This window comes from Lepisosteus platostomus, chromosome 14 (genome assembly GCF_059453375.1).
Source record: "Lepisosteus platostomus isolate fLepPlt1 chromosome 14, fLepPlt1.hap1, whole genome shotgun sequence".
NCBI classification, from domain to species: domain Eukaryota; kingdom Metazoa; phylum Chordata; class Actinopteri; order Semionotiformes; family Lepisosteidae; genus Lepisosteus; species Lepisosteus platostomus.
Genome location: NC_142624.1, coordinates 6073856 through 6091981, shown reverse-complemented (window position 1 = coordinate 6091981; position 18126 = coordinate 6073856). Strand labels below are relative to the sequence as shown.

Below are 18126 nucleotides of genomic sequence, written 5' to 3'. Positions count from 1 at the left end.
TTACTACGAAACCCAAAATACCCAGGTGTATCACAGTTGATTCACACCTTTATGAAGGTGCTGAGAACAATTGTAACGCAGAGTCGTCTGTCAATGTCATGCATTTATCTTTGCTTTGCAAAATCAGGCTGCTCGTGAATGAACTTCACCCTGTTTAACTTTCAACCAGCAGGACTTCTTGTTTTCCTGCTTCTAACCCCATGGAGATCACCTCCCTGCCAAGGTCTGCAGTAAAGCTCTCAAAAACAAGGTCTTGCAGAAATTAAACAATAATCAAAAATACTGGTCTCCTTCAAAACTGTTGCAATGTAAAACCCAGGAGAAATTTCCTCAGCTGGAGCAAATTGTGCAATCTCCTGTAAGTGCTGCCTAGTGTATTTCATGTCAAAGGTTAAGAAGGAAAACCATTTTGAATTAGTGTGTTAAAGAACAATACACTGCTCCTCTTTTACTTTAACAGCGTTGTTTTGCCATGTGGATTGCAACACAAATAAATGTTGACCATTTATCCTGATTGTGACGAAACTGGAAGAAGCCTTCTGTGTTTTCAAAATTATTTGGATCACTGTTATTAAAGAATTGTATCCGAATTTCTAAAAAGTTAGAACTGAACACAGCTGGGCTCTTGCAGGGCTCAACCCAAAAAGTGTTAGCTCGTGGAGCAAATTGAGCTCTGTAATCCAAATGCCTGGTTCGTGACACTTAGCTAACAGTGACTGGGACTCCACCCTGGTGCCAGAGCACAGAGACTCAGTGCTGCCGGTGGTAGAAGAGTCTGCCTGGTGTAAGGGGAGCCGGTCCAGGCTCCCGCAAAGCATAGTTCAGGACCCTGTGCAGACGGTATAATCCGGAAGTAAGTGGAGAAGGACAACAGGGAAAAGATGTAGAGGATCAGGATGGGTTGACAGACAGGGGGGGGCGTGATGGCGGTGATCCGGTGCTTGGGGGGGGGGCGTGGCAAGGGCAAACAAGTCCAAACAGTCCCAAGGAGAATCCGGGGTGCAGTCCAGGGTCCAGGAACCGGGGGATCCATCCAGGACAAGACAAACAAGGTTAAAATCCGGAACGGGATCCGGAACAGGGACAGGGAATAAAACCAGGGTAACGAGGCCAGGCGCGCTGAGCCCCAGACCCAGACGGTCAGGACGCCGTGGTGAAGCCTATGCCTTCGGGTCTCTCCTGGACCTGTTGGTAGGTGAGATCCCAGGCGTCCATCTCCCAGCGCTGAGCCAGGAATGGCGAGAGCACCAGGCTTAAATAATGAGAGACAAAACAGGTGCATATAATCAACCAAAATCCGAAAAGGATCGGGGAGCCCTTAGAGTTAACTTTTAGTCCATTTGACATTCAAAGCAGAACTGCATCTCAGACACCTTGTGGGTTGCCTATGAAATATCTGGGGTTTCACTAATATGGGCCATTGCAGGCCTTAATTCACAGCTTTCACCATAAAAGAGTTTTCTCCTGATACAAGTTTTGAAAACCCTCAAAGGCACAGACAAAGTCCACTCAGAGGCTTTCTCCGGAAAGGAAAAATGAAACACAAACCAGACGGCGCAAGTGGAAACGATGTGAAAGTGCATTTAAAACCGAGAACACGTTTCACTTCTTCACCCACAGGGCTGTAGGGAGTGTGAAACAAGCTTCCCAGCCATATCTGCATGAATTTCTTGTATCATTTAACTATTACCTACCAAAATGCGCCAGATGTGCCTAAAGGCCTACTCCTGTTTGGAACATTTCTGATTTTCTTCTGAATATGCAAGTCAAGACGCCTGGACTTTTTTAATAAATACAACTGCTCGAAAACATATAGTCTTGTTTGTTTTTTTTTAAACGAGAATAACCACTCACGGAATGTTTGTCTCCACATAAGAGATTTTAAAAATCAGGTTTTTATTTAACATGCCAGACTGTTGAACGTTTTTACAAGTCGGGTGGCGTTTTGGATAACCTTCAGACGACGGCCGAGAGCACAGAGGTGGTTTGAGAAAACGTGCGCCTAAAGGCGGGCGAGCCCCACGCCAGCGCCACTCTTTCCGCGACCGGCTGTGCACCGCTAGCGGGAGCTCTACTCCTTTCCCACACTGCGCGGAAGTGAGACGGCTCGGCTTTAGCGTGTTTAGTGCTGCAAGCGCCGCAGACAATCCCGGGATGAGGCGTATCCCAGTCACAGACGCTCTGTCTCGCTGTCTGCTGCTCCATGGTCACTAGCGCTGACAGCCAGCCAGCCAGCCAGCCCTCCCTCCTTCTGAAACTGCAGACAAACCGAAACGGAGGCAGTCTGCTCCCCGTAACCAAAACAGTGCAGAACTAAGTGTTGGGGAGGACGTGCCTGTGTACATTTTTTTATTTGTGGTGTTGGGGTGGGAGGGGGGGGGAGGTTGTAATTTTTTTTTTAACAAAAACTGGGCTTTGCGCAAGGATATTTTCCGATGGAGATTTATTGGAATTCATAGCCTTGTCTAAAGGTGGAGATCTGAAAGTGTTGGAGGAAGAAAAAAAAAGGGGGGGCCTCCCTTAATATCCTGAGCAAGGGGGGGATCCGCGAATCTCGGCTGGGATCGCTCCTGAAAACAAACACCGTGCCCTGCGTAGGAACAGCAAAACGGGAGGGGAAATAAAATGCTTACAGTTTTTCCTGTTGGCAGCGAAGTTAGCAGGCGCTTTTCACAAAGGGGCTTCATTTAAAGGGAAAAGAAAAAACGGAATTTGTGCACCGCGGACTTTAAAAGTCGGAGCTGCTTGGTGGGTTCTTGGAGGGGGGAAAAAAAGGCCTTTTTTTGGAGGATTGCAGGCAATTTCTCGCCAAGGACTTATTTTTTTGATTTTTTTTCACAAGAAAAATGGAATCCTCGGATTTTCATATTAAGTTGGAGACGCGCTCGCCTGCACGTTAATTGTTTTTGCTGAAGGACATTTGCAATTCGGGAAGCTTTAGGGTAGCAAACGTTAGCTACCTAACCTTCGTATATCTGCAGAAACCCAATCAAAGGGAATAGAATAACCGTTCAGACTGATTCTGGTTGTCTTAAGGTTTTTATTTTGCAGCCGGGAGTGGAAATTAAAAGAACCGAGCCTCCCTATTTTTAAAACCGGAATCGCCCAGTTCATTTCACGAATGATGTAACTGGCGAGGGCTTTTTATAAAGAGGGGGAAAAAATCTAGCACGTTAAATGATTGAGATAAGTAGCTGGCTGTTCCAAGAAAATGTTAATTTTAACGCCGGCCAGCACGAATACGAACTGAAAACAAAAACGACGAGGGACCGGTGGACAATGATGGGATTCTTCATTTGAATCGGGATTACAGTCAACGAATGTATCTGGATTGGTCATTTCTAGGAAGAGGAAAAAATTATAAAACTTTTTGGAGGTGTTTATTATCGCGGATACCGGGTTTGGTGCTCAGCATGGCCGCCTTCCACCGCCTGTCTATCCTGGTGTTGGGAGTCTACGCAGTCCTGCTCAGTACGGTAGCTGGTAAGTGCCTACATAACTGCGGGCTGAAATCAGACTTAATGGCCCTGTAAAAAAAATGATTTGGGCTTCCAATAAATAAACACTGTTCTCTTTCAGTTAAACGAAACGACACCGAAAATAACCCAGGCAGCGAATCTCAATATTTAACTTTTTTTTTTTATACGGCCGAATATGTTTTCGACCGTGGTTGAACCGCCTTGTTGTAGCTTTTAACAGACAGGAAAGGTTAAATTCACCCAAGAAAAATAAAACTGTTATTTAAGTTACTTCATGGGCACCTTGGTAGTCCTCCAGGTAACCAGTGTCTTCAGCAAGGTCCGGCAGCATTTTATTTTCATGAGTTGGACCACGGGTGGAATCGCTGAAAATCTTTCCAAGAACAAATGAGAAAACGCTTTGCAATCGAGTAAAGCGATTATATTATTGTTACCAAGGGATAGAACAATTGAAAATACGGCAGGCGAATAATGTTACATACAACTCGAGATACATATATGGCGTGTAATGTCTTAGGTGTAGCCTAAGTAATGTGCAGTATTGCATGTCTCGGTCTCTCATTTGTTACTCCATTAACAGTAATGTTCAAATGTGCATGTCACTATTTGAGTAGTCCAGGTTTTCAGATGTGACAACAGCGGTTTCAGTTATTTGGGTGACTTGAACTGAATGCTTTGATAACGTACAATTGCATCTGTAAGTACGGTAGTTAAGATCCTGGTGTCTGCTGTGTGCTTTCTGTGAAGGGTAGTGCACAGACCTCAACATCGTTTTATCTCGTTCATTCACTTGACATGGACGTGAGATGCACCTTTTTATGACAGAACAAGGGCTCTTTTTATGTCCTGCCTTCTTGCCATCTTGCCATTAGATCCAGTGTAGATTGAAATATAAAAATCTGGATTAAAAATAATTCCTATTTATGAAATATTTCCCCCTTTCCTCCTTCTAAAAGTGTCACATCACCAGAGTACAGAAAATGTCATTGGTCATTTCAGACACTCCCGAATGAGTAATATGTTAATTTCTGCTTTGAGGTGTTTTTTAATTGATCTTTTTTGACGTACTTCCTTTCAGTTTAGAGGAGAAAAACCCAATCAGTAAAACCTGAGCAAGTGTTCTGCTTTCATTTGTCAACCATGTTGCTCTGATGCCTGGTTATCCTGAAACGCATTTGAACTATAAGGCTTCAGTGATGTCTCCTCTGATAAGGCAGTCTTTTTAGATTCTTTTTTTTTAGTTTGTGTTCCATTTTGAAGTGGGAGAACATGCTTCTGAGAGACTCCCCAGTTGCCCATAGGTTGAGTCTTGTAGGGTTGGTAGCCTTTCAGTCCCTGAACGCGTTTTTGGGATCATGACCCTTTAAGCAGGTTGTCGAGCCAAGCTTACACAACACAGCTTGAGTGACTGGGGAAGATTAAGACATCTTGTATAACCTGAGCTAATTCTGGCAAAGATTTTTTTTCTTCTTCCAAGAACTTACTCCTATTTGGCCACAGACGTGGTCTAGGAATTCTTATCCTAATGTGTGTGGGGAAAAAAAAATGTATGGCGCTATAATACAGATTCCCCTCTGGCCACGTCTGATCCAAAAGGACAACTCTGCTGTGTCCACTTATTTTTAAGCAATACCCAGACTTTCGATTGCAGGCATTAAACCACTGAATGGAAACGAGTGAGACAGTAACTGTTGCCTTAGAGATACTCTAAATGAGGGGCTGCCCAGTGACGCAGTGATTAGTATTGCTGACTCACAGTGCTGGGGCCCTGGGTTCAATTCCAGATCTTGCGTGCTGTCTGTGTAGAGTCTGTATGTTCTCCCTGGGCTCGCGTGAGACTTCTCCCACAGCCCCAAGACATACTGGTTGGTTAAACTGGCCCCGGTGCGATGATTGTGTTTGTGTGTCTGCTCTGCGATGGACTGGTGCCCCATCCAGGGTGTGCACCCGTGGCTTGTCTGGGGTCCCCAGTGATCCAGAATTGGATATAGCTTTTCGAAAATGGATTAAAAACAAGCACACAGATTCTCTCGTTTCCCCTACCTTTGAATCGCATGTCCTGGGGTCAAACGGTGCAGAACTGCTCTGCTCTGTTCTCTCCCATTCCAACACGTTGATGCTGTGTGGGTCAGTCTCGGGCACAGTCATAGTCCGGGTGTAAGATGGGACTCCGCAGCTTCAGCCTCTGTGCTGCAGAGGTGGAATGAGGACCCATGGAGTATAAGATCCTTTAACACACTGAGAATCACCCAGTGCCTCACAGCAGGGGTTCAGAGTTCTGCGCCCGGAGGCCCACACAACAGCTGTTTCCATTCCAGCGGAGCCTCATGACCTAATTGAAACCTTAATTGAACTAGCAAGTTGCTTTATGGGAGTTTTCCTCAGTAGCGTTTTCTTTTCTCGGAAGTCTTGGATTTGATGTTACTTGTGAAATGCAGTAGCTGAAAGCTGCCCTCCAGCATTTGCAGGAGCTGAGCCCAGATCAGGTTGTCCAAATTAGTCCTATTTTTTTAAATGTTCTTTTTTTTTAAACCTTTAACAGTAGCAGTGAGTAGTTGGTTAACAGCATGCTGATCATTGACATTCATAAAATCCCATCCTCATCCGTTCATACAAAAAGAAACTACATAATGATGTGTTTGGGCATATAGGGACAAAACTGCACAGCCTTCCTGTACCGATATAATCTCAGAAAGAAAAAAAAATAACGCAATTAGGAAAGCTGGTTTTCCAAATAAGTCCAAAGGGGAGAACAGATCTTCCAAAAGTGCTCCGATCTCGAGCGGAGATCATGTCAGTTTTTCTAGGGAGTGCCACATTTAGACAGTTGGTACTTGGTAGACAGGCATACATTTCCTAGCGTAATGATCAAGCTTAGAAAATAGACATATTGAAACTTTGTCAAGTTGGAGTGTATAATCACTGTCTAGAAGGTAAAATGCAAACCAAAGATGTTTTCGGTGACAGAATGTACATAATTCCCGTATTATTTCATTTTATTGCACGGCCAGAATAAATTAACAAGGTTACCTATCTGAGAGTGACACTTAAAACGATCTGCCTGGGTATATCTTTTGGAGTAGGACTGGGGGGGGTCAGAGAGAATTCATTAAGTTCAGCTATTGTATAGTAATAGAAATGCACTTGGGATACAGATTAGTCCTGTTCTTAAGTCAGTTAGGATTCAGTGATGTGCCCGAGAGCTCTACTAGAACAAAAAAGCCAGCAGGTGTTTTGGCCTCCGGGACGAAGACTGAGCATTCCTGCCTAATAGGGCACTCGGTGTGGAGTGGAGGAGCAGGTGCGTGTCTCATTGACCTTACTCCAAAGCTAGCAGCAGGTCCACAGGAGTCCCTGTTTGCCCGGAAAAACAGAACAGACCCTGGCTCAATCAAGGCAAGCCAGCCCAAGTGCTCAGCCAATAGCGTGCTCAGTCCTTGGATACGCATGTCGCAGGATGATTTCCGGCCCCTAAGCTCGACCCACACTTCAGCTACTCGTGAGCACCGGGACCTGAGCTGAAGAAACGCAGTGGCAGTGCTGTGTACCAGTTGGAAAGGAGACTGTGTGACGTTCTCTGAGGCTGTGCAGTGTGCACCTTAACCAGGAGATTAGTTGAATGACTTGTGCTCTGCCTTGGTTTGGATCTTTTGTTTAAAAGAAAAAAAAAGAAAACGGATCATTAACATGCATAAAGAATGGTATTTTATCCTCCGGAAGAGATACAATGCTAGATGTCTGAATAGTAACATTATTGTGTACAGGATTTCTGTGCATTTTGACTTATCATCTTTAACTGGTGTTGTGATAGCTAACACAGAAGTCTTAACCTTTTTTTTTCGGATGTGCATATTTGAAGCTTTGGGGTTACATATCGCCACGTTCAGATGTTCTGCAGTGAATGCGTGTCTGGTGCAGTGGCTGGGTCTTGTGCAAAACAAAAACATTTAAAATCGCCGATATGTGCAATAACTGCACACTCATCTGAATCAATTGGCAAACAACAAAACAAGCAAGTGATTCAACAGGAAAGCCATTCGTCAGTAATATGAGTGTGTGAGTGCTTTATTTTCTAGGGTCAGCGTTATAAATCCTGATCTGATTGATCGTTTGCTAGGCTTGAGTATTTGGAGGTGCAGTCCGCGATGTTTATGCAGCAGTTTTTAAGTGCTCATTGTACTCTGTCCAATAAAAATGGTGAATGATTGTGCCTTGCAGTTCCTTAAATGCTTTTCTAAGGATAATCAGCACCCCCTTCATCATTGCTCATGTCTATCCTGGTTTATTTTTAGTACATGATTGTAGGATTTGGACAGTGAGTTCATAAGATAGTTCTCGTCACTCCCATTTCTGGATATACATTCATTGTAAGCTAATTTTTTTGAAAGCTTAGCATATTATAGAGCAAACTACAAAAAAAAATTGAGATTCTTTAATAGTGGATGGCTCTTTGTGTGGATAAGAACTTGAGTTTGACACAAGAAAGAAGTAAACAGTAGCTGTTAGTAGGCTTAGCCTTCACACAAGGCCCCTGGGGGGTGAAATAAAGCTTACTTTAGGCCTTGAAAAAGATAAGAGAGCACAAACACAACCAAACAGGAGTTTTGAAGCTTCCATGTCTGATATGGTCATGTGTTGCGCTGTGAAGACACTGTTGTGATTTTAAGAGTTCTGCTATAATTCTTACAAGAAAGGGAATAATTAAAATCAGCTGTCCCTGGCTAAGAAAAACTTAATTTCATATTAGAATACTTAACAGGAAGCCGGTCCTTTACAATTTCATCAATTTCCCTACGGGATTAATAAAGTCTTATCTATCTGTCAATTCTTTGTGGCTGTAATGTTTTATTAAAAAATTTTATAGACACAGTTATGTACATATAGACTTTGATTTCCTACTGAAGAGACTATTTGTGGACACAGGAAATTAGGTGATTACCCACTGATGGACGTATTTAGAGAGAAGAACACAGACCTGAATTTGAATATGCACAGTGTTACAACATCAACTCTTAAGGGGGGAAAAATGGAAGTTAGGAGCTTTATGTGTTCCATCATTCGTGGTGCATGTTATATTTGTAGCCATAAAGCATCCATTTTCAATGACTTTTCAGACCCATTAAGCTTTAGTATGGCATTATCCACCATAAAAAGACCAGCGCCAAGCATGACAATGAGTGTTGGGTTTAATCTCGTCCAGCCCTGGCTGGGAATGTGTCTTCAAATCAACTATCACAGCATCTACAGACATGTATTAGAGCTAATGGCAGCCAGATAGAAACTCAGCTTTTTTCCTAGTCAGCGGTGAAATAAAATAGAGATCTGGCCATTTAAACGTCTGTGAGCAGAAAACAGGCCCAATAATACGAAGATGATAACGAAAAGATTGATCTGCAACGAAAATGGAATTGACCAATCTGAAGAGCAAATATATGAAGTGTCATTCACATATTATTATGCACAGTCAGTAATGATCTTAAAATACGAGCACACCAAGATGTCAGCTTCAGTAAGAGTTGGCAGGGTAATGAAATGCTGCTTAGTTTACTGGCACATAGACAATTATAATGTTTTATTTTTAACCAAAATGTCACCAGAAGGCTTAGGAAAACGAGACCTGTGCTTTGAAATCTACATTGCTTTCAACATATGATTAATAACCTACACAGCCATGAAGTGGTGGAATGAAAATTGTTTTCATTCATGAGACGTTATCATCAGTCTGCATAGCTATTGAATATTTTTTTTTTGGGAGGCATGTTGGCGCAGGGGTTAGCATTGCTGCCTGGCAGCGCTGGGGTCCTGGTGTTCAATTCCAGACCCTGGGTGCTATCTGTGTGGAGTTTGCATGTTCTCCCCTTGTTCGCCTGGATTTTCTCCCACAGTCCAAAGCCATACTGGTAGGTTAATTGGCATCTGAGAAAACTGACCTGTTGTTTCTGTGCGTCTGCCCTGTGATGGACTTGTGTCCTGTCCAGGGTGTACCCTGCCTTGTGCCTGTTGCTTGCTAGAATAGTCTTCGTCTTCCCAGCGATCCTGAATTAGAAAAGGCAGTTAGAAAATGGGTGGACTAATCATTTTAGTTTTTTTAATACGTTTTTGTTGGTGTCCGTGCTGTAGTGTTAACGATAAGGCAGATGTTGAGCAGCTCTTGAGCAATATGGAGCTGAACATGCTGTGGAGACTGAGCCAATGTAGATGACCAGTTGCACTATGTGATCAGAACACAGATTGTCTGAAGCAGTTTAGAGTATGTTTTAGGATCATGGTAAATCTTACAGGCTCATTTGATACAACAAAAATTATTAGGTGTTTAATGTGTGCTCTGTGACATTTAAAAAAATGATCTTGCTGAATGAAGGAATATGTCATTCTTGTTGTTTAAATAAAATGGATGCAGGTTAATACACTTCCTATTCAAAAACATCAAATGTCAGTTTACCTTTTTATGGTAGACCTTTTTTTTCCTTGTTATTGTGCCGTTAAGGTAAATGAGGCTTCTGTTGTGGGGAGTGGTTTTGCCCAGGGGCATGTTGTCAAATCTGAAAGCTGCTTCTGGGCTGAGAATAACATTGATTTACTTGTTTAGTCGTTGTTTTGCTGGGACTCCTTGTTCTTCAGGAAACAAATGAGAGGGTTAGTCATCGGTGTTGTCTGAGAATTCATCTGAAGCAGACATGTGGTTGATTTGTACTGTGCTAGTTAATGCAACTGACATTCACTATTCAGGTGCTCAATTGACAATAGTGAATACATTTCTATTATTTGTTGGGTTTTCGTTATGAGCATTTGTCTTTGATGTGACGATATGATGTCAAACTGTGGAGGATGACGATTTCTGTGGACATTGGAAGCTTTTTTTGTTCAAATGCAGGCATGATGTTCATGGAACTACAAAATTGATACTAATCTTTAATAGGGTTCTTTGGGCAGCTTCAAGACTGGGGTTCTCTGGTCCTGGTTCGCCAGAGTGTCTTTGGGGTTTCATTCCAGATTCTCATCCTCTCACAATGATAATGGGTTATTTGCTTAGTTACACCAGTTCCTCTCAGCCTTTAAAGAAACTTGGAAAACCAGCAGGTGTACTGGCAAACCTGCGTTATCTTGCTACAGTAGCATCTGTGTCTGTGTCAGATTAAGCGTCAGGTGGTTTGCTTTTTATCTTTAGGAATCTCCTTTGTTAGCGTTATCTAAGCTGTGTAGTTTTCTTGTGACCCAGCTGCAGAAAATCATGTATGCCTTCAATCTGACCATTACATATTTTAAGTTATAAAGTCTATATGGAATCAGAACATTGCAGTCCTTTCCTGCTTAGCCCACTTTAGAAAGCCAAAGCAAGGCCAGTGCCTACAAAGAAAACTTCACAATAACGACCAGGTTGAGTTTCCCTCACTTAATGTGAATAGTGTGGCGTGATTGACCATTTAATCCCACCCAAATTGGAATTGCTGGACGAAAGTGCTACCCAGATATCACGGCCCCTGTTCAGCTGGTTACCTTTTCTTGTTGTTAATTTTGTTTCTGTAGGAAAAGTCTGCTTCACACGTGTAGGTTTTTGTGAAAGGCAGCGATAAACTTGCTTATTTTACTCATCAATAGATATTATTTGGAGACTCCCTATCAAGTTTGATGGAATTATGCTGTGTTTTCATCACAGCAGCGATTAATTCTGTTTGCTCAGGGGTCAGATTTAGGGTCTAGTTTGGCCTCAGAAGTGTCTAGGAGTGAAACTGTCTCGGTTGCTATGCATCTTTTTTTGTTCAATGCTGCACATCCACCTTACAATCATCTTGCTGCACGTGCCTAATGAAAATCGCCAGCGTTGAGCGCTCTGCAGATTCGTTCCTGCACTACAAGTACGGCTTCTGATATTTCTGCGACTTTCGGTAACGTTATGAAAACTACTGGGTTTGTCACCCAGAGGCCTGCTCTTGAATTTGTCGTAAAAAAAGAAAAGAAAAATGCTACACAAATCTGCTGCCCAAGGTAGCTGACCGACTGAGAATGAGGGTTCATAAGGTATGCTCCTGTTGTTCCCTTTACAGATAGACAAGTGGATTATCTGTGCATTCAACGCGTTTTGTTTCTAAGTGCCACATTGGGGTTTGCTTTAGCACCTATCGATGAAGCCTTACTTCAGGAAATCTAGACTGTATGCCCTCCACTGTGCTGCCTTCTCTTTGGAAGGCTGTTCAGAGGAGATGCAGGCATCCTCTCTGGTCTTTATAGTGGGAGGCCTTTGCTGTACATAGTACATCTCTCCCCTGCTGCTGCTGTGGTATTGGGAGGCTGTGTTTCTGAACTTTTTTTTCTTATTACAGGTATTTTTTTGGCTTTTCTGGTTTTTATACAAACAGGAAAAATCTTATTCTCCTTACAGCAGTGGGCGGGATGGAAAAGCAATATGGGTGATTGGTTTTGCTTAATCAGCTAGGTTATCCACAGATGTCATTTTTCAAACTTAATAGGTATTTGGTTCAGCTCAGAATGTACTGCGCGCCAGATGTTGTTTGTGATTTTTCTATCGGTGCTGTAATTATGTATCTTATTTTAAATAAGCGTTAACATTTGAATTGGCAAGCCAACCCAGTTTCTGACATTCAGTGACCTGTAATGATAAAAAAACTGGTGCCTTACGCCTTCGGAGATTAAAAGGCAACCTTTTAGTTTAAGCTTTTAGTGGAACGATTTTCTTTCAGCATTGAAACTTAGAATCAGAAGACATACAGCCACCTAAACAAACATTGATGACATAATACAGTAAGAAAGATATCTCAACTGCAATCTTATCTGCCTTCTGTCTGTGCTGATAAACTGGAGTTGATCATGTTGAATTCTTGCTTCCTTCCTTAGGAAGAGTTAGGTGTGTGGGCACAGTCAGATTTTCAGGAGAAAAACACCCCCCATTAAAGTCAGTTTGGGTCAAAGGTCATTTTTTAATAGCACTTGGCATCTGTCGGTGTTCTCTTTTTTTAATCGGAGGTTTCTAACTTAAGTTTCCTTTCCATGGTTACTTGTGAAATGTGCCCCAGATGTGAAGAGAGGTACCCAGCTGTGGTATTAACACCGCTGCCGCCCTGTGATGTCATTGGCTCGGGTCTGTGCTGATCCGAGAAGGAACGTTGGACAATGTCTCCTGCAGTTGTGTTCCGTAATCATTTCCAGTTAAGTGTTGCCTCCAGTTATTAAAACAGCTTGAATCTCCATTTTTTCGTACTTTCTTTGTGATGCTTTGCTGTGAACATGAACCAAAGGGGATTGTTGCTGTTTTTTTTTATTGCAAAATCACCTCCTCTTCCTCGTTTTCCTGTCACAAATGGGGTGAGGCTTGGAACTCCTGAGGGCACGCTCCCATGCCACAACTTAAAAAGTCCAGGGTTCTCTGCCATTTTGACCTTCCGGTCTGCGTAGTGGGACTCACCCTTCCTCAGGACACAATACTCCGAACATGTGCTCACAGAACATCGTTTCCGCCGATTCTCTGTAAAGTGCTGCTGTGCTGTACGGAAGGTCGTTCAGCTGTTAAACCTCCGCACAGGTGTGTGAAGCCCAAAAGCAGCAGGAGCCCCAACAGCAGAGATGTAAGACATAAGAAAAGATACAGAGAAGAAGAGGCCCTTCAGTTCATCTTGTCTGTGTGGGGCTCCGGGGCGGTTTATCGAGGGGAGAAATGAAGGCCCATACTGTTTCTTCGATGTAGTAACTGCGTAAAATGTTTTATTCCTAAGTTTTTTTTAAATTATTTTCAAGATCCATTTCGAAACTGCACTTAAGAAATTGAGATATAAAAACAAGTTATTTGGAGGGGGGTTTCAGCTGATTTTGTATACTCTACATGGACTATAATAGTTACAGAAGCTCCCGTGATCTTGGTTAATCTTTTAGCTTATGTTTAGATAACAGAAGTTCGATTTTCAAAACCAAAATTCTCAAATTCCAGTAAGCCATCGCTATCATGGCCCGCAAAGACTGTGGTGAGGTTAGAGGCGGTGATTTGTAGCAGAAGGTGCTCTCCATGCTGCCTGCTTAGTGCCATGCATTATTCAGAGCAGTCAATAAACCAGGTTTATTATTAGAATAATGCAGGTCAGATGAGTGTACCACAGGCCCTGACTTGGCACATTTCTTTATATGACGAGGGAGTGAGTCTATGGGTGGCTCAGCACCATAGCCATTTCTGATGGACATTTTAAATTCTTGCGCACTCCAGGAAGCTTTTAATATCGGTCCTGGATCAAAGTACTATGAAGCCAGTCCTCTGCGGACTGCGGTCTGCAGCACATTCCTGACTAACACAGTGGGCTACAGTGCTTCTGCAACCTTGAGTGCTGACAGCATGTGGGAAGAGAAACTATAAACAGAAACAGGCAAGTCCACAGGTATATACTGTAAACGTAATTGGGTATATAAAAATAATTGGTCGAAAATGCATATGAGAATGTTTTGTAGTTTTTATGAATTTCCTGGTAGGAATATAACATCCAGGCACTTTCTAGCTTCCTATTCTCATCTTAAATCAGCTTTATGTAACAGCTCGTTAGCTAGGCGAGCTTGGGCAGAATGATCCAAAGTGGCTGAGTGCTTTCTCTTTGGCTCATCACTTGAACTCTTGTCAGCACAATTCCCAAACTAACAGTCAAAGCAATAGTCTAGAAAACGGGAACACGTCAAAGCTTTATTCCATGCTGGAAAGCGAAGAAAGGAAACTCCAACGTTTCGGCTGAGGGAAACGTTCCTTTGAGGCCTCAGCATGCCGACACAGGCACCTACTTGAACTACTTCTAGAAAATAGTGCGAGAATGTCCATCAGGAGGGCAGCAATATTGTTAGACCCTTTATTGCTCATTTATCTGGGGTTGACGCGGGACTTTTCTTTTTGTGATTTAGTTGATTTCTTGTCTCAGGGTTTTCCAAGGTTGCGTTGTTTGTTTATTGAGCAGGATGCCTCACTGTAAAACCACACGTCTCCCTCTCGGAGAGCAGGGCGGAGGTGTAGCTGGGGATAAGGCTGGTATGCAGACTGCTATAGGAAATGAGCTGCGTGTGGCACCAGATAGCTACGAGATAAAACAATTGCAAACGTCTTTACAAACGGGACGATAAAGCGATTGCCCTCTTAGCTTGCCTGCTGTTAACTTTTGGCTGTACTGTTTGTCTTTGAATAATATTTCAGAACTTTTTTTTTGTCTCTGCTTTGTAAATCTTCATTTTTTTTACTGTTTATTGAGAAGGTCTCTCAAGTCTTATAGTTCACATTTAAATGTCCTCTTTTGATTTCATTTTATGAGACATTTTTAGTGATGTAGAATTTAGGAGTTCATTATTAACGCCTTGGTTGTCTATGGGACGTTTTGGTTTAAACAAAAATACTGCAATTAAACAAAGGGAGCAAAACAGTTTTCCTTTGAAATCTCTGCTGTTTCTAAGTTAATATGACAATAAAGGAGCACGTTAGTTGTAGCCTGTTGCATGTACTGCATCTTGTTATTATTGTATCATAACAGGAATGTCTCATAACTATCTTTAAACATGATAATATCCCATACTTCACTTTCTGGACAATACATTTAAAGTAGCTGGCACCTTGTTTATGAACTGCCAAACCAGAAAAGGATCAAATGTTTTTCAGCGGTAGATCTTCAGCCTATTGCCCATCAGGTTTTTGTGTTATTCAAGTTCTCCAGTATCTAAAAAGCACAAAGATGTTCATAATTTAGTATCAGGCTTTGCGGTCTGATTACGTGAAAAGTACTTTTTCACTCAACAGCATCACAGAGGAATATTGAGCAAGAATAGGACCGTTCCTGTTAGTTTTGATAGGAGGTATGCAAAAGAGAGCCATCTAGGATGCTTTATTATTTGTAGGGTATGGGGCAGTAAAATCAAGTCAAACATTGGGTAGAAAGAGACAATGTTACTCTTTTGCAGCGTTGTCTGTGTGCTTTCTGCAAAATCTAATTTTTCGGTTTATTGCTCTCATGTCGCTGTAATTAAACAATCACAACACTGCACGCTGTTCAGTTGGATTTCAGTTAATTAGACTTACATATTTAGAGCCTTATGATATTGAAGTACATAACCTTGACATGGCAGTGTTACAGTTCTGCAAAAACACCAGGCACAAAACAGAAGAAGCACTAACCCACCTTAACTGAGACTCTTTCATGCTCCTAAATGATATTTAGAAATTGAATGACATGCTTTAGCTATTTTAAGATAAGACATATCTTGCACTAGGAAATCATTGTGAAGTTACAGTCCGACTACAATATTCAACTTTTAGCTACTAATTGCTTGGGATTTTTTGGTGGCAGAAGTTCTGGTTCAAATACTGTATTGATTTCTGATTGTTGGGTTTTAAACTAGGGAGACATTTAAGCATTTATATTGGAAGGCACTGTCATTATTTAATTTTTTATTTTTAAATGGATGATTATTGTAATTTAAGCAGGTTTATCTGCTTTTGATATTGCTTGAATTAATTGCAATAGTTTATGAATTACATTGTTTTCACAGAAATCACTTATTATGGAAGTGCATGAAACTATAACAGTCTCTGTTATAGGTTTCCACATTCATAAATCTGTAATATTTTAAGTTCTGAAGCCCTTACGAATGACCTCTTTGACCTGGGAGTAGGAAAGTAGGTGATAGTAAACTAATATTTCTGCTTATATTTGCCATCATTGCCAGTTTAAAAGCAGCATTCTTATAATCTATCATGAATGAGGAATAATCAAGATGCACAGAAGAACTGGAAAGAGGACTTCCAGTGCATTAACTGTTTCCCGCTGTTCGGTTTAATGGTGGAACAAAATTGAAGTTTGAAGTGATGACCATGTCTTTCATATTTAAAATAATTACGACCTAGAAAAAGTCAAACTAACTATTGTTAGTGATTTATCCTCCTAACTACTAGTGTCTATAGATTTGGAGATGTGGACAAAAGCTTTGATATAATGTTTGTGTAGGCACACGTTCCTACAAATGTAGCTTACCTTAAGTGATTATTTAGGCTTTTATCTGATCTGTTGAAGGAATTTAGGGTTTAGCCTCTCCAGTGTGTGCTGATTCCCTGCTGAGATTTTACTATATTAGTAAGTGTATCAGTATATTTATTCTGTGATGACAAAATGATACAGACAGATTATGTCGGAGAGATTTAAGTAATCAGATGTGATTTTTTGTTGGGGGACAATTTCAGATTACATGCCTTGTTTATATACTTAGACATTCCTGTCCTACTCTGGTGAACAAGTAAACAATTCAAAATCACAAGCCCAGAAACAAACCCCTTCCGTAAGTAAAAAAAAATAGTTGGGTCTCGGGCGCTTTTGAGATTTCTGTGAAATAATTTGTAGCTCTGATGAATAATTGTTCTGTTTCTTTTTCTAGCATAAGCCTCCTTAAATTGAGTGGAAAGTTAATCATCAATCAGGTTTTGGCAGTATTACACCCTCTCAGATTTTCTTGTAACGTAGCAAGAGGGAGTTTATGAGCGATTGTTTTCATTTAACAATGTTCTGTTCACTTGGCAGTCAGTTTATATTTTATCTTGCCTTCTTTACAGCACTAAACCCCTCGCCTCCTCTTGCATGTGCCATCTTCCTCCAGGCTCATTTATCCTTCGGGCCAGACACCGATTACTCTGACCTTGATAAAGCTTTTTTTCCCCCAGCGTGTGTCATCTGAGCTCCGTTTCTTCAGGGCCGACAACAGGTAGGGCAGGAGGTTAATCTCTCTGAACCTTCGAGCCTCAAACACTCCCTGCAAGTCTCTCGTGAAATACAGATGGACCTCGAGGGTCTCCGAGGATATTGTGGCCACCCAGGTTGTTTGGAATTAGACCCGGTCCCAGGAAGACAAGAGAAGGGTCGTGGAGACCAAACTGACACTGCGACTATGACAATGGACTGTTTCAGTCCGCTTTCCCCTGGTGCGATGTCCAGGGAGCTGTTCCCTGCTATGTGTAGAGATTTTTACATCTAGAACCAAATAATAGGCACCCAGAAAGAAAGAAAGCAGGGAGAAGACTGCGAGTTAGGCGATAGGATGTTTTGGAGCAAATCAGTGGTGTACTATTTATTTAACAAAAAGCATAAAACTGAACTTGCATCTTTGCACTGTGGGGTCTTTTGTGTAAGAGTGACATGCAGTTTGATTGTTGTCGGCAGCTGACTTGGAGACTGTCGTGTTCCAGGCACAGCTGATTAAGTGTCAGTTCTATACAGATAGACTGATTGTACAACAGCTCTAATCTCCAAAAAGTATTAAGCGGCTTCTCTGAATAAGCACGGGACCAATTCTGTTGTAGATGAAGGAATTCTATAAAACCCCCACTTCGGAAAGTTAATTTAACCCGCAATCTGTGGCGCGTACAACATGTGGAACTTCCTGGAGGAATTTCGAAATCCTCTCTACATCTACCTGGTCTTGGGGGTTTTATTTCAATCTTTCTGAATCTGTGAAAACGGCCACAAAGTTCAGTACCTCATGGAAAAGGGGAATATACTGGAAACTGAGCTGCGTGGCTTAAGAGATCACCCCGAGTGGGAAGATCTGGCAAATCCCACATTCGTGGAGGGATGTGGGATCGCCGAAGCAGGAACACTGAGAAGCTGATGGAGAGGAGCAAAAAGTACAGTCC

The 18126-nt window shown here is 42.0% G+C and overlaps 1 protein-coding gene and 1 long non-coding RNA gene across 3 annotated transcripts in view; one reads left to right on the top strand and one right to left on the bottom strand.

Annotated features, from left to right (window-relative positions):
• Positions 1-446: 446 nt before the first annotated feature.
• LOC148648788 (uncharacterized) lies at positions 447-1784 on the bottom strand. The gene is made up of 2 exons (XR_015926428.1): positions 1695-1784; positions 447-1252 (listed from the first exon to the last, which is right to left on the bottom strand). It is a non-coding gene; the product is annotated as an uncharacterized LOC148648788 (long non-coding RNA).
• Positions 1785-2157: 373 nt separating this feature from the next.
• The window catches only part of bmpr2b (bone morphogenetic protein receptor type 2b), a 166320-nt gene continuing 150351 nt past the window's right edge, over positions 2158-18126 (top strand). For both annotated transcript variants that reach the window (XM_088606701.1, XM_088606700.1), the window contains exon 1: positions 2158-3483. In XM_088606701.1, the coding sequence (XP_088462827.1) occupies positions 3321-3483 (163 nt within the window). In that variant the 5' untranslated portion in view covers positions 2158-3320. The remainder of the gene's footprint in view (positions 3484-18126) is intronic.